At 38.9% G+C, this 15,979-nt stretch overlaps 1 protein-coding gene across 1 annotated transcript in view; it reads right to left on the bottom strand.

Annotated features, from left to right (window-relative positions):
- The window catches only part of LOC116317951 (lymphocyte-specific protein 1-like), a 56,903-nt gene extending 41,753 nt beyond the window's left edge, over window positions 1-15,150 (bottom strand). Inside the window, exon 1 of the mRNA XM_039601722.1 lies at window positions 15,013-15,150. Coding sequence (XP_039457656.1) covers window positions 15,013-15,071 — 59 coding nt within the window. The 5' untranslated portion in view covers window positions 15,072-15,150. The remainder of the gene's footprint in view (window positions 1-15,012) is intronic.
- Between the last annotated feature and the right edge of the window lie 829 nt (window positions 15,151-15,979).

Raw genomic sequence — 15,979 nt, forward strand, 5'->3', positions numbered from 1 at the left:
GCTCATTCACCTCTTTTCAGCACAATGTTCTGCTTCTTTCTGTCTTTTCTGCAGAAATACTGCTCGTTCTTCACCCCTTTTCAGCAGAATTGTGAGTTTTTTCACCCCTTTTCAGCACAAATCCCATCTTTTTCAGGTGTTTTCAGCAGAAAGCTCTTTTCAGCAGAAATTCTGCTGATTCACCTCTTTTCAGTGCATCTTTCTTTCCCTCTTTTCAGCCAAAATTCTGCTGATTCACCTGTTTTTTGCAAAATTTTCAGCTTTTTCTCCTCTTATCAGCAAAATTCTCAGCAGCTTCTGCTCATTTTAGCAGAATTGTCTGTCTCTCCACCTCTTCTTTTTGAGAGTGACTTTGGCTCAGTGAGATGACTAGCTTCTTTGAGACTAGGAGGGCCAGGTTCGAATCCTGCTCATGGCAACATTTTCTTTTTTTTTTTTTACACAAAAGTACACACCCTGATGAAGCAGACAGAGGCAACACCTCTGATTGGTGGACTGAAATTGAGCAGAACCAGGTTGTTCTGCCTCTTTTCAGTAGAAAGTTTAGCGTTTTCACCTCTTATCTGCACAAATCTGCTGTTTCACCTCTACTGCAAAATTTTCAGCCTTTTCACCTCTTATCAGCACAATTCTCAGCAGCTTCTGCTAATTTCAGCATAATTGTGAATCTGTCCACCTCTTCTTTGTGAGAATGAGTTTGGCTCAGTGAGATGAGTAGATGCCTTGAGTCCAGGAGGGCCAGGTTCGAATCCTGCTCAGAGTGACATTTTCTTTTTCACCACCGTACAACTTTTTGCAACTTTTCATCTTTTTCAGCTTTTCAGCAGACAGCTTCAGCGTTAAGGCATCCACACAGCATTTTCGCAGGAAATGCAATTTTTTCTAGTTCTTTATTATTATTCTTAGGACTTCCGTACGTTTTTTGCCGTTTAACTACTTCCTCAGTTTTCAGCTGATTTTCTCAGTTCAAACTCTAAACTGTTCTGCTATTTCTGCTAATGTGTGCTATGACTTTTGGTGTTTATTACTATTATACTTTTTAAAATATTACACTTTTTTCCTTTAATTTGTCCCATTGAAATGAATGGAAAACTTCCACAATTCTGCTAAAACTTGCTTGTTTTTGAAACTTAACTACTTTGTCATACTTTCACCTAGAAACTCCATTCAAACTTTAAAATGTTCTCAGATTATTAGGCTATTCCTGTGTGATTCAGCTTTTTCAGATCTTCTACCATTTTAATTTTATACCTCTTTAAGTTTTCAGTTGCAAAATTGTGATTTTTCAGAAAATACATGCGTTGTTATGGTTGCTATGCAATTAACTCAGAGTGTACACTCGTCTATTCTGAATTTTCTCTTCATGTCTAAACAACTTCTTGCTACTCGCTCAATTTCCACTCAAGCCCCACAAATTATACATCAAAACGTAGGTATTTTTGCTGGCTTTCAGAAAATGTCACTATCATTGTTGTGGGATTTACAGATTTTTTGCAAATCTCCCCAGAGCAACACAAAGTCTCAAAACTCTCCATAGAAAGTCAATGGAGAGTTTGTTCAAAATCAGCTCTGGATTTCTCTAATGAGAGGCATTTTCAAATCGTCATATCTCCTTAACGAAACAAAGTTGAGACATGAGGCTTGTGCCAATATATCTTCAGACATCCCTGATGCTCACAATTCAAGAATTTTTTGCTCACCTATTACCGTTTGGCCATGAATTACACTTGTTTGAGGGTAGGAAATTTGTCCCTCGCTCAGATTTCTTCAGATTTCAAACTCTGGAAATGAACCACTTTTTTCTCTCGTCATATCTTTTTGTTGGATTTCCACAGAGACCTGAAAATTTCCATGACTGTTCACCAAAGCCTGCTGTTTCTTACGGTGAAAGAATGATTTTGATGCTCCATATAGATTTAGAGTTACAAAACGTTGTTTGAGGGCAAGTCAATGCAGTTTTGCTTCGCCTCTACTCAGTTACAGTGTATTACAAGTCATATATCTTTAATAATTTATATTTTATCTCTGAATTATAATCATAGTATCTCTATTATGTTATAGTATTACTACTAAGTTGTAGACTCTTTATTTTGTTATAGTATCTCTGCTGAATACAGTAATGTGCCAAATCATAGTATTTATAGCAAATAATATTATTTGTACTAAAACATAGTATACTGCCACATTATAGTATTTGTGTAAAACCAGAATGTCTGCAAAATCATCATACATCTGTTATGTTATAGTATTACTACTAAGGCATAGCATTTCTACCAAATCATAGTATTCCTTCAAAATCATAGTATTACTGCAATTTCATAGTATTTGAGCGAAATCGTAGTATTTGTGCAAAAACGTACTATGTCTGCAAAATCACATTATATCTGCTATGTTATAGTAATACTACTAAGGCATAGTATTTCTACCAAATCATAGTATTCCTTCAAAATCATAGTATTACTGCAATTTCATAGTATTTGAGCGAAATCGTAGTATTTGTGCAAAAACATACTATGTCTGCAAAATCACAGTATATCTGTTATGTTACAGTATTACTACTAAGTCGTAGACTTTCTGTTTTGTTATAGTATATGTGCTGAATATAGTATATGTGCCAAATCATAGTATTTATTGCAAATCATAGTATTTGTGCTAAAACGTAGTATACTGCCACATTCTAGTATTTGTGTAAAACCAGACTGTCTGCAAAATCATCATATATCTGTGATGTTATAGCATTACTACTAAGGCATAGTATTTCTGCAAAATCATAGTATTTTTGCAGAAACATTGTACTTCTGGTAAATCATAGTATTTCTACTAAATAATAGTATTTCTGCCAAATCATAGTATTTGTTTCAAATCATAGCATTTGAACCAAATCATAGTATTTGTGCCAAAACATTGTATTTGTACAAAGTCATAATATTTCTTCTAAATCATAGTATTTCAATCAAATCTCAGGAGTTGTGCTAAAACGCAGTATTATTGCCAAATCATAGTATTTGTACCCAAACATATTAGTTCAACTTATTTAACTCTTCTCAACAGCCCAACACCCCTTCTTCACCCCATTTCAGCAGAATTGTGAGTTTTTTCCACCTTTGTTCAGGTGTTTTCAACAGAAATCTCTTTTTTAGCAGACATTCTGCTGATTCACCTGTTTTCAGTGCAACGTTCTACTTCTTTACCTCTTTTCAGTAAAAATTCTGCTGATTCACGTATTTTAAGCAGAATTTTCAGCCTTTCACCTCTTATCAGTACAAATCTCAGTATCTTCTGCTCATTTCAGAGGAAACCCTTTCACCTCTTTTCAGTACAAATTTGAACTTCTGTACCCCTTTGAAGCAGAATCTTTGCCTTTTCACCTCTTTTCAGCAAAAGTTTATGTTTTTTCACTTGTTTTCAGCATAATTTTTGAGTTTCTTTAATGCCATACAATTTTTTGCAGCTTTTCATCTTTTTCAGTCATTTTCAGCAGACAGCTTCAGCGTTCCGGCATCCACACAGCATTTTCGCAGGAAATGCAAACTTTTTCTAGTTGTGTGGATGCCCTCAAAGGGCTTCCACACTATTGAGTTCCTGTTTCTCTTTATTGTGTGGATGCCCTCAAAGGCATCCACACTATTGAGTTCCTGTTTCTCTTTATTGTGTGGATGCCTTCAAAGGCATCCACACTATTGTTTTCCTGTTTCTCTTTATTCTTTCTCTTTATTATTCCTCTAGTTGCTCCGTTCTTTGCCGATTAACTACTCCCTCAGTTTTCAGCCGATTTTCACCGTTCAAACTCTAATCTCTTCTGCTATTTCTGCTAATGTGTGCTATGACTTTTGGTGTTTATTACTATTATACTTTTTAAAATATTACACTTTTTTCCTTTAATTTGTCCCATTGAAATGAATGGGAAACTTCCACAATTCTGTGCAATTAACTCAGAGTGAGTGCTGGTCCGTTCTGAATTTTCTCTTCATGTCTAAACAACTTCTTGCTACTCGCTCAATTTCCACTCAACCCCCACAAATTATACATCAAAACGTAGGTATTTTTGCTGGCTTTCAGACAATGTCACTATCTTTATTGTGAGATTTACCGTTTTTTCGCAATTTGCCTCAGAGTGACACAAGGTCTGACAACTCCCCATTCAATGTCTATGGGGAGGTTTTGAAATTCAGAGCTGAAATTCTGTAACGGGAGGCATTTTCAAATCGCCATATCTCTTTAACAAAGCAAAGTTAGGACATGAGGCTGGTGCCAATATATCTTCAGACACTGCTGACACTCACGGTCGGAGCAGTTTTCACAGTCATCTTACCGTTCAGCCATAAATTACGTTTGTTTGAGGGGTGGAAATCTGTCCTCCTCTCAGTTTTCAAACTCCGAAAATGAAGCCGTTTCTTCTCTCGTCATATCTCCGCGACGGAGGTACAAAGAGCAATGAAGTCAAAGGAGTTTGCAAAGAAAAGCGTCTGGACTTCTTTAAGTTGCTTGAAGACATTTCACCTCTCATCCGAGAAGCTTCTTCAGTTCTAAGGTCAAATGCCCGAGAGTCCCAGATTTAAACCCAGTGGGAGTATCCCCCCCAAAGAGGACAAAGGACCCCCTGGTGATCCTCTAATCACATGAGCCAAGGTGTGAAAACGGGTGTGGGACCTAATCAGCCAGGATTTCGGGTGAGCTCATTGTGAAACCTGGCCCCACCTTGTCATGTGAATTCCTGAGGTCAGATGGCCCAGGATGTGAGTGGGCGTTAAGGCGTCTGGGGAGGGAACTCAAAAATCTGGGACTCTCGGCCATTTGACCTTAGAACCGTACAAACGGAATCGTCCCACATTCAGAGAAAATATTACGATTTATTCTGTCGTTACGAAGCCTCCCTTGTCATTCTCTTGCCTGTTGAAACTTCAATCATGAAACTGATCAATGATAGGCTTTTCGCTCTTTTTTATCGCGCTAAACAACAGCAGCACGTTTAAGCTTGATCAGCTGTTGTTAGAATTCATTTGATTTTAATTTCTAGTATCAGCTGATGTTTGCTGGAGCCACAGCTGTAAAAACGGCTGGTCCAAACCAGGAGATGTCCTTACTGAATCATCAGAGCTGAACTGGTGATGGAGAAACAGGTTTACCCTTTAGGTGACATGAATGAGTTGAAGGGAAGTTATGAACTGTTTCTGAGCAGTGTTGCCAACTCCTCAGTAAGGAAAATCGCTATTGGCTGTCCTAAAAGTCGCTAGAAGTCGCTAAATGACGTCATCGCCTAATTTGCATAATTTGGTCATGCTAATGTAATTGTAACGTATGTTGTTGGAGAGAGAAATAACATCGTGGAAGAGACAAAGTGAGTAAAAAACGTGCTAAATGCATTTAGAGTTTATTTAGAACTACAAATTAAATTTCTTTTAGCAATGATTGTTTTTTTGATGTCACAATTACCCTGCTCCTTTACCCAGGCTTGGACCAGCAAAAGTGACCCGAAATAGGCACTCTGGTGGAGTTACTTTGTGTGTGTGTGTTTATAAGTAGTTTTAAACCTTGTGATCCACAAAACAGCATAAGAGTAAAAGAAGAACTGACTGCATTACAGTCAGTGCAGAAGCAGCGGCTTTGCTCATGCGTGATTCATTTGCAGTTTGGACTCATAGGTGTGAACATCTTCTGCCCTAATAGCAGCTGGGGGAGGACTATCCTCCACCCGTGAGCGCTTTGGATCGGGCGAGGTGCCCACCGCAGCACCCGGTGCTTGTTGAGGGTAAAAGCGATGTGCGCTTTCACATCAAAAAGTCGTCATAAATATGTCTCCAATAACACCAGAAAAAGTCGCCAGATTTGTCGCTAGTCGCTTTTTAGAAAAAAAAGTCGCTAAGGGGGTCTGAAAACTCGCTAAATATAGCGACAAAGTCGCTAAGTTGGCAACACTGTTTCTGAGAGGCAAATAAACACCAAGCTCCTTTTTTTGTGTAGCTGACAGCTGGTAACTGTGCAGGGGCAGATCTAGCAAAGCTTTTGCCGGGGGGCCAGGTAGGGCATTAACAGGGAAAGGGGGACACAAAGATATACTTTTCTTTCTTACTCTCATATAAAATATTTAGCTTTTATTAAATAGTTATCTGAATCTTACAACCAAAGTTTGTATAACAATACACAAGATTGGCTGTAGACCATTGTTCATCATTCAGAACACTGTGTAAAAATAACAAAAAACAAAAAGTGAATGCAAAAGTGCATAAATATTTATTTTACGTGTTTGATGTGTGTGGTGGGGCGTGGTCTGCAGTGCCACTGCAGGGGAGGTGGACCCACCGGCGTAAAGTCTGTGCTCTCTCGGCTGTTTTTTGGGTGTGTGTCGGGCTGTGAGTTGAAAAGCTACAGCCGGCTGTGTGGGTACACCAACCATGTGTGAAAAGTGGTCCATAGCGTAATGCTTCAAAGCGTGTTCATGCAAACATTGTCGGGTCTGCCGTGGTATAATGGGACTTCTGCTCATGAACCAGCGTCTGCAAATCGGGGCTGTACGAAGTCACCTCATCTTTACACAAAACTGTAAGCTATCATCTGTGAGGCGTGAGCGGTGTTTGTTTTTACCATAGTTCATGGTGGAGAATGGCTGCTCTGCTGAGTTTTGCTCTCTGTAGCCGTATGAATGGCAAACTACACTGATTAGCAGCGGCATAGGCACACTTAAAATTTCTTCTGAAATTTTCGCTTTCTAGTTTATTCATACTTTCCAAAAAAGTGTCTTTGAAAAAAAAAGCCATAAGTAGTTGTAAAATTCTTCTCATAGTTTTCATGTAATTACTGTTGGTAATTACTAAACTGACTTTTACGCTGTTGAAGAGATGGTAAAATTGACTTCCCCTCAGTGTGTGCCCATATAGCTGCCCAAGGCTCACTGACCTTCCAGATTTGCTACATTGTTCTGAGCTTGTGGACACCTACTGTAAATATTAGAACCACATGTGTTTGTTTAGAAGGTTACTCTGCCAGGAAATATGCTGCTCTGAAAGCTTCCAGTGTTTTGGTTCAGTCTTTCCACGAGAGGGCTTATGTTGAGCAATAATGTCTGCATTGCTCCAACTCATCCCAAAGCTGTTGGATTGAAATGAGGTCGGGGCTCTGTGGATGCTCTTAGAACTTGGGGAAAAAAATCCTTTGGGAGCTTGCTTTGTACACAGGGTGGTACAGAGATGTCACTGAACTAAAATTTCCTTTAATTTAGTCTAAGATGCCAAACCCAAATGATATAGTGAGGCTCGAAAGTTGTAAGAAATGAAAAACTAAACTGACCTTATTAGCATCGAGCAGCCACGCTGGCACCCAGATCTACGTTATGCACATTTGCTATTTATCTGGTACAATATTGAAATGAATCTATGGAAAAGTCTATGCATGATGAGTTTTTCACACATAATTTAAAATTCACTGGAAAGAACGAGTCCCATCGAAAGCTCAGTAGTTCATTTGCCCGATTGGTTTTAGCTTCTAGTGTGTGTGACCTGATAACAATAACTCCTTTTATTGTCCAAGAACATCTGGCGGAGTTTGAGCCAGCTGCTGTGCTTTTCCACTTAATTTCAATCTCAAGAGAAAAACAGAGAAGGAGAGTGAGGAGGTGGAGGAGGAGGTCAAGATATGGAGGAGAAGCAGGACAGAGGACAGAGAGAGACCTTAATGCTCCATCTTGTCATACTACTCGAGGTCTGGATAAAGTCTTGTCTGGAAACTGGAGTGAGCAAGACCTCTGAAATATTTATTTATCTGACTGGCTGGGAGTTTGACATCACCTAAATCTCTGGACTTTCTATTGTGTACAGAAAGGGTCTTTGGAGTGTGATGTCATTGTTTTGAAGGAAAATGTCAGCTCATTACAATTTGGATACAATTTTAACAGCCACAATGACAGTGAATTCATCACTTTAATTGCTTCTGTTTCGAAACATAACAACATTGTTGCATATACTTTTTTTCTGGCATGCAACAGGAGATGTTGGGCTTAAAATAAACACTCTGGAAGCATTTTCTTTTAAAAATAAGCCAACAAATGGTTAAGTTTTAGCACTGTGTGTAAACATTCAACTATTCAGCGTTGATTTCTTTCCCTGGAATGGAATAGTAACGCTAATGTCAATGTTGTAGTATAGTATACACATCATTACATGATTATTAAAGCTTGATGAACATTACATATCACCTATATATCACATCAAATTATCAACAAAGCAACCAGAGAGAGAAACACTACAGGAGGGTTGCATTGTTTGGAAAAACACCCCCCTCCAAAATCCCATTTGGAGGGGATGTGGTTTTGTGAAGCGATACAAACCTCGTCAAACATTTGGAATTTATTCCACACTAACTTGTTTTGGAAAATGTTAGTCTGTGATCAATCTGTTTGAACCGTATGCATTGGTACAAAAGTGCACATAGAATGAAAGGCATCAAAATAGATGATGGGTGTAAGTTTAATAGTCAGGTAGTCAATTCAATGCTATGTTAAAATATGACTATATAACATTAAATGTCACATTTACTGCCTGGTGCAAATGATGGGTTTGGTTTAATTGTCAGATTTATTTGAAAGGGTATTATCTAGTTTATGGATTTAGTTCGCTATTAAAGCTAGCCTTAGCTGCTAACTTATCATTCCTGACTCTTGTCCACATATAATCACCATTGGCTCATGACAGCAGTCAAAAAGCTAGCATCGAGTCTTCAAAATACATTCATTTATTTTTAGTGTCTCATTTTGAAATACATCTTTTTCTGACGTTTCATAAAACTGTACAAGCAGAGCAGAACAAAGAAAGGCAAAAGTGTGATCTTGTTGGTTCTAATTGAAGGAATACATAAAACATGCAGAACATTTGCCAGTGCAATGCAATGCAAATGGCTTAAATATAAATCAGTTCATCTAGCATGTGGATAAAATATTTGTGAAAGTTTTTAATAAGCAACTGAAGGAAATATCATTGCTTAAGACTTTTGGTGAGGACGCTGACCATAAGTTCTCAAACATGCTGTGGTTGTTATGTGGAAAAGTGACCTACATAAGATTATACTCACTAGAGATGTAGTAGGAGTCATGTTGCCATTCAGTCTTAAGTTTGCTGTAAACTGATTTGATGTGTGACAGGTCTGTTTTGGCTTCGCAGTCAGGCCATATTATGGGGAGAGAGAGAGTGGGTGGTGATGGGTCAATTGGGGATCAGGTTTGATTGTCTGGACCTCATCACTACTGCATGAAATGTAACAAGGGGAAGAAGCATGAAATCTTTATATGTCCAGATGTGTTGGCTATTTTATCCCAGTCATTACAGTTCCAATGCGAAAGAAACCATTTCCGAAAATTACACATTACACATGGACTGATATCATTTGAAGTTCTGAAGTTTTTTTCTTATGTACTGTGCAAGAACATGACTGAATTAAAAAAGATTAAAAAAACAAAGTATAGCAGACCCAAACAGTCATTTTAGGGGTTAAAATTTAGCTTAGGTAGAAACACCAAAAGTTCCAGTTGCTTTAATGGCCATTTGAGGCCGATTTGAAAAAGCGAGTCATGTATAGATGCCTATACAAAGATGCTGAACTTAATAGCATTAAAAAGCATGTTTACAGCCTTGTATGACAATGGTTTGGGTTTCTATAAATATGCATGGCAGGCAACTTTGTTTTCCATACAACTCAGGATAATAGTCAACTGATTGACAGTTCTACCCAAACAGGGAGCTGTAGCTGCTGGCCGCTGTACTTTACTTCCACTAACTAGAATCACTAATCTGGATCTCTTGCTGATGTTTGTTCTGTTGGTACCTTTTGGAACATTTTGAATGAAATTATCTGACAAATAATATGACCTATTGTGAGGTACAGTGCACTCAGAAACTAAAGTATTTTGATTGGATGTTGCTTATAACTAATTAGCACCTATGCAGTTTTTGAATACACAATGGTAACAAGCTAGCAAGCCTTTTTTTGATAACTGAGCATGCTAACCTCTAATATGTTACTTTAACTTCTTGCTCCAAAAACAAAAATGGCAGCTGAACTGCTGACCTGAACAGATTAAAAATGTAGGAGTCCAGAACTCTTCTCCAGAAGAAGTCACTAAAAGAAGTGACGTAATGTTTCTCGCACTGAAAACGCTACATCCAGAAGAACAAAATCAACGTTTTGGGAGGGCAATGTCAATGTTTTGGAGCCTTTTGGAAAATGAGAGCCTGTTATCTGTTTGGCATAATTTGTTGCCTCAAGGACAGCCTACCTGCTTGCTAACACACACACTGTTTGCTTATCTAAAAGCTACAGTGGCTTGCAAAAGTATTCGGCCCCCTTGAACTTTCCCACATTTTGTCACATTACAGCCACAAACATGAATCCATTTTATTGGAATTCCACGTGAAAGACCAATACAAAGTGGTGTACACGTGAGAAGTGGAACAAAAATCATACATGATTCCAAACATTTTTTTACAAATAAATAACTGAAAAGTGTGGTGTGCGTAATTATTCAGCCCCCTTTGGTCTGAGTGCAGTCAGTTGCCCATAGACATTGCCTGATGAGTGCTAATGACTAAATAGAGTGCACCTGTGTGTAATCTAATGTCAGTACAACTACAGCTGCTCTGTGACAGCCTCAGAGGTTGTCTAAGAGAATATTGGGAGCAACAACACCATGAAGTCCAAAGAACACACCAGACAGGTCAGGGATAAAGTTATTGAGAAATTTAAAGCAGGCTTAGGCTACAAAAAGATTTCCCAAGCCTTGAACATCCCACGGAGCACTGTTCAAGCGATCATTCAGAAATGGAAGGAGTATGGCACAACTGTAAACCTACCAAGACAAGGCCGTCCACCTAAACTCACAGCCCGAACAAGGAGAGCGCTGATCAGAAATGCAGCCAAGAGGCCCATGGTGACTCTGGACAAGCTGCAGAGATCTACAGCTCAGGTGGGGGAATCTGTCCATAGGACAACTATTAGTCGTGCACTGCACAAAGTTGGCCTTTATGGAAGAGTGGCAAGAAGAAAGCCATTGTTAACAGAAAACCATAAGAATTCCGTTTGCAGTTTGCCACAAGCCATGTGGGGACACAGCAAACATATGGAAGAAGGTGCTCTGGTCAGATGAGACCAAATGGAACTTTTGGCCAAAATGCAAAACGCTATGTGTGACGGAAAACTAACACTGCACATCACTCTGAACACACCATCCCCACTGTCAAATATGGTGGTGGCAGCATCATGCTCTGGGGGTGCTTCTCTTCAGCAGGGACAGGGAAGCTGGTCAGAGTTGATGGGAAGATGGATGGAGCCAAATACAGGGCAATCTTGGAAGAAAATCTCTTGGAGTCTGCAAAAGACTTGAGACTGGGGCGGAGGTCCACCTTCCAGCAGGACAACGACCCTAAACATAAAGCCAGGGCAAAAATGGAATGGTTTAAAACAAAACATATCCATGTGCTAGAATGGCCCAGTCAAAGTCCAGATCTAAATCCAATCGAGAATCTGTGGCAAGATCTGAAAACTGCTGTTCCCAAATGCTGTCCATCTAATCTGACTGAGCTGGAGCTGTTTTGCAAAGAAGAATGGGCAAGGATTTCAGTCTCTAGATGTGCAAAGCTGGTAGAGACATACCCTAAAAGACTGGCAGCTGTAATTGCAGCAAAAGGTGGTTCTACAACGTATTGACTCAGGGGCTGAATAATTACGCACACCACACTTTTCAGTTATTTATTTGTAAAAAATGTTTGGAATCATGTATGATTTTCGTTCCACTTCTCACGTGTACACCACTTTGTATTGGTCTTTCACGTGGAATTCCAATCAAATTGATTCATGTTTGTGGCTGTAATGTGACAAAATGTGGGAAAGTTCGAGGGGGCCAAATGCTTTTGCAAGCCACTGTATGTTTAGGAAGTGGTGTAAAAAACTGTGTCAGGTTAAATTTCAGAATTAGTTGATCATACTTGCTGAATTATTATTTCTGCATGAAGGCAACTGTAGTCTTATTAATTCCTGTAAAAAATTTAAGTTAATACGTAAAATAATTGAAATTTTAGCAAGATGGCCAAACTGTAAATATAGCAATCTCACATAGTCTTTAATTTTATGGTTTGTGATGTGATCTAAAATTAGATGACATCACACTGATACTATGTCCTCAAGTAATTACGTCCTTTGAGTAAATAGCAATTATGTACCTCTCTGGAAGTTGATTAGGGAGGATTGGGGCTGCATAAACCGCATATTTGTGTTGTGAGGTTTATAGAGTCACATCACTTTAGTTAAGGTGAGGTGAACTTTATGGTTACTGTCAAACGTTAATACTGGCAAATGTCATGCCTTTGTACTCATTTGAGCACTCAAAGTATTTTCTTGTGCTTTATAACATTCAGACACACACATAGTCCCATATGGTCCACTGGGGTAAACTGTTGGGGCAACTGTTGTTGGGCAGAGTATTAAACAATGAGTTCAGTACCTTGCCCAAGGATACTTTGGCACTGGAGGAGTCAGGGGATGGATTCACCAACGTTTCGACTGGTGGATGATCTGCACTATCACTTAGGCCACAGCTGTCCCAAATAGAAAGGGAGACATGAAATGTGGCGAGAGACAGCAGGCGATTGTCATGCAGGAAGGGTAGACAGAAGTCAAAACTGGGGGCATCGCATTGCAACTGAAAGCCTTGTAGCTCCAGTTAACTACCACCAGTGGGACAATAAATGGGTCATGCATTTAAAATTTTCCAAGACGTTCGGCAGCAACACAGAAACTGAGCAATGGAACATCTTCATCGCATTTAGGGGCAATAAAATTTTGAGAAGCCAATCAAAGTAAGCAACCCATGCAACGTGTGGTATAACATCGGCAACATTTAATCTATGCACACAAAACAGTGGACAAAGAACTGACCAACAGCTGGCTTGTCTGCTGACTTGTTGCATTCTACACGACTGCTTTTAGAAGCAATAACAAATCAGTCTGGCAGTGTCAAACTGTTTGTGTGATCTGCCAAAAAGCACAGTTTTGTATTGTTGCGTTTTCTTCACACGCTCAGGCAATGTATTGTCTCTGCAGAGTGGTCTGAAATACACAGTATCTTTGGGGTCTGCTAGGGTATTTAACACAATGCTTATAACCACAAAATTACAGAGGATGTCTGTCTGATTAGCATCATTTTTTCCACCATTTACACAATGAGGCAATGGAGGCCTGCAGAACGGGGTTTTCTTTGTGTGTGTGTGCGTGTATGTGTGTATGTATGTATGTATGTGTGTGTGTGTGTGTGTGTGTGTGTGTGTGTGTGTGTGTGTGTGTGTGTGTGTGTGTGTGTGTGTGTGTGTGTGTGTGTGTAGTAGAGCAGGAGGGGGTTCAGGACTCAGGGGTTCAGGATGTCAGCCAGACATCATCTGGCTGACATCATCAGCCAGATGATGTCATAGACATTAAGGAAGTTGCAGCTATAAAGGAAGCCATTGAACTCAGCCTAGTGTCATTTTGAGTGTAGTCACATAGCAATGTTCCGACACTCATGGAGGAAACAAGAAATGCAGAGACAATGTTTGTATCACTGAATCAGGGTCCTGTGTCTATTAGAGGTGAAAAGAGTAGACTGCCGTAAATGTCCAAATTAGGCAAAGAGAGAACAGAAAACAACAAATGGCTGGTTGAATTAAAAATCATTGTGATGATAAAAGTAACTTAAATTGAACAAATACCTCCATTGTTTTAAAGGAGGAGCTGCAGAAAGTGAAAACGGTTGTCTTTATGTCATTTAGCAAAACAGTTACTTTGCCTTTTTGAAACTGTTTAGAAAACTTCTGTTTACTTGTCTGTTACCAAACTTTTGGTAACTTGTCATATCATGCTCCAAAACAGTGGTTAACAGCTAATCAGCAGAAGACACATCTTTACGTTTTCTTTAGAAAAATACTTATTTTTTGTCTTATTTTGTTTAACACTAAAACTACTAAACTATACATTTTAATTTCTCCGTTCCCACATTTCTGGTTTAGAAGTATACACAATTTCAGTAGGACATGTAATACGATTCAGATAAATGTGGTGCAAACTGGTTGCAATAAACCTAAACGGGGGTGAGGTGACATGTATGCACAAACAGCGATACTGGACTGCTTTGTCATTAGCTTTTCACTCACATCATTTAAAAAAAAACAGTCACAGCTTCATGTTATTTGCCAACTACCCTATTGTAATGCTGAAGTCATGAGGATGAAATGTCTTGATTTTCAAAAGCCCACATCAACATCTTAAAGGACATAATTTTAACCACATGTTGCCTTCATTTCCAACATATTTCGTTGTCATCCTCATTTTCAGTGTTGTGGTTTGATTTATTCAGATTTTAACAGACTCTTCACCAAGCTGCCAAAATGGAGTGTGAAGAAGAAAAAATTTCCCCAACAATAGGGTTAATTAAGATTAGTGAAAGATGTCCTTTTGGTGCAGATATTTAATGACACCTGCTTCAGCCTATTACTCCCTTAATTTACAGCACTTTCATCTACGTACATTATGCATACAGTCAGTGGTACACTTGCCTGTGTTTTCGATGTGTAATCTGGCTACAAGATGAACTTTCTTTGGGGACTAGGTTGAAATTGAAACACATAAAAAAGCCATGCTGCTTTTCTGCTGTAATTAGTTCATCTCTTCATTTTTACTGTTTTTAAATTTGTATTGCATCATTACAGCCAATACAGATGACGCTTGGTTACAAACAATATGGTCATATGATCATAATATAAGATGTATTACAAATATTGCACATTCAAAAATGTATCTTGCTTTCAAAGTATGGCTGATCAAAATTTTAGCTGTACTCTTAGGTTTTTAATATCTGCTAAATATGCACTTATCTTAAGTTTATCGCTAGCATTCAAGTATGCATTTCCATTTTTCCACTGTTTTGGATGATGTGTCATTATGTATCTACTCATTTTATCTTGCAGGTGAAGAATCTGTGACCCAAAAACATTTCCCACTGACCTGATGAGGTTCTGCAGAAGCTGCCTGCTGGAGCTTCTTCTTCTGATGGACTCTGACATGGTGAATTGGGCCGCTCCTGGTCCGTGGTCCTGGATTCAGTCCTGGTTCTGAGTTTGGTGTACTCTTAGTCCTCCCCTACAGCTGTTTTTTCTTCTATCTTACTAGCGCAAGTGGGCCTCTCTCTCTCCCTCTCCCTCCCTCCTTCCCCCCCTCTCACTCTCTCTCTCTCTCTCTCTCTCTCTCTCTGTTTCTGGTCTCAGGTCTCTCCTTCCCCCATGTGGTTTTCATTGAGGCACTTTAACCCCCTCCACCTCCTCTTGCCCTAACAAGTGCCATGTGACTTTCCCAAGGGGGAAAGTGAGATGATATCACAAAACTGAACTGGTGACAATATTATATGCATGTAACCGTGTTTTGTTTTTTTTAATGTAATTATTACTTATATTCATTAAGTAACACTTCAGACTGTTACTAATGCACAAATTTATGCTTCCTGTGTTGTTTTCTAATGAAAAAGTAAATTTTCTTTATATTACCTGAGAATATTCACACACTCGTTACCAGTCAATATCTCTAATTCAAAATCGACAGAGCCTGGGCTGCTAAGTGATTTATGTCAGCCACTGCAAGTGAAACAGACTAAAAAGCACTGGTATCACACTTTTTAACAGATTCCTTCAGCATGTGCTCTAAAAGTTAAAGGTCATGTTGACTTTTGGTAATTGATGAGCTGTCACTTTTCTGTTCTCTTCCATGTAGCACAGCAAAAACAACTGGAAATATCTCTGGGATCTTTAGTGCTCACAGTCCTGCCTGGAACTGCTTAAGACCAGTGAGAGTAGCTCAGTTAGAGCTCAGAATCTGTCAGTTTTATGGACGTTTATGTATATTTTGGATTTGATAAGAATGAATAAATATATAATATATAATAAAAATATATATAATAAAAATATATGTGGGTTAAGAA

This window comes from Oreochromis aureus, linkage group 1 (genome assembly GCF_013358895.1).
Source record: "Oreochromis aureus strain Israel breed Guangdong linkage group 1, ZZ_aureus, whole genome shotgun sequence".
NCBI classification, from domain to species: Eukaryota; Metazoa; Chordata; class Actinopteri; order Cichliformes; family Cichlidae; genus Oreochromis; species Oreochromis aureus.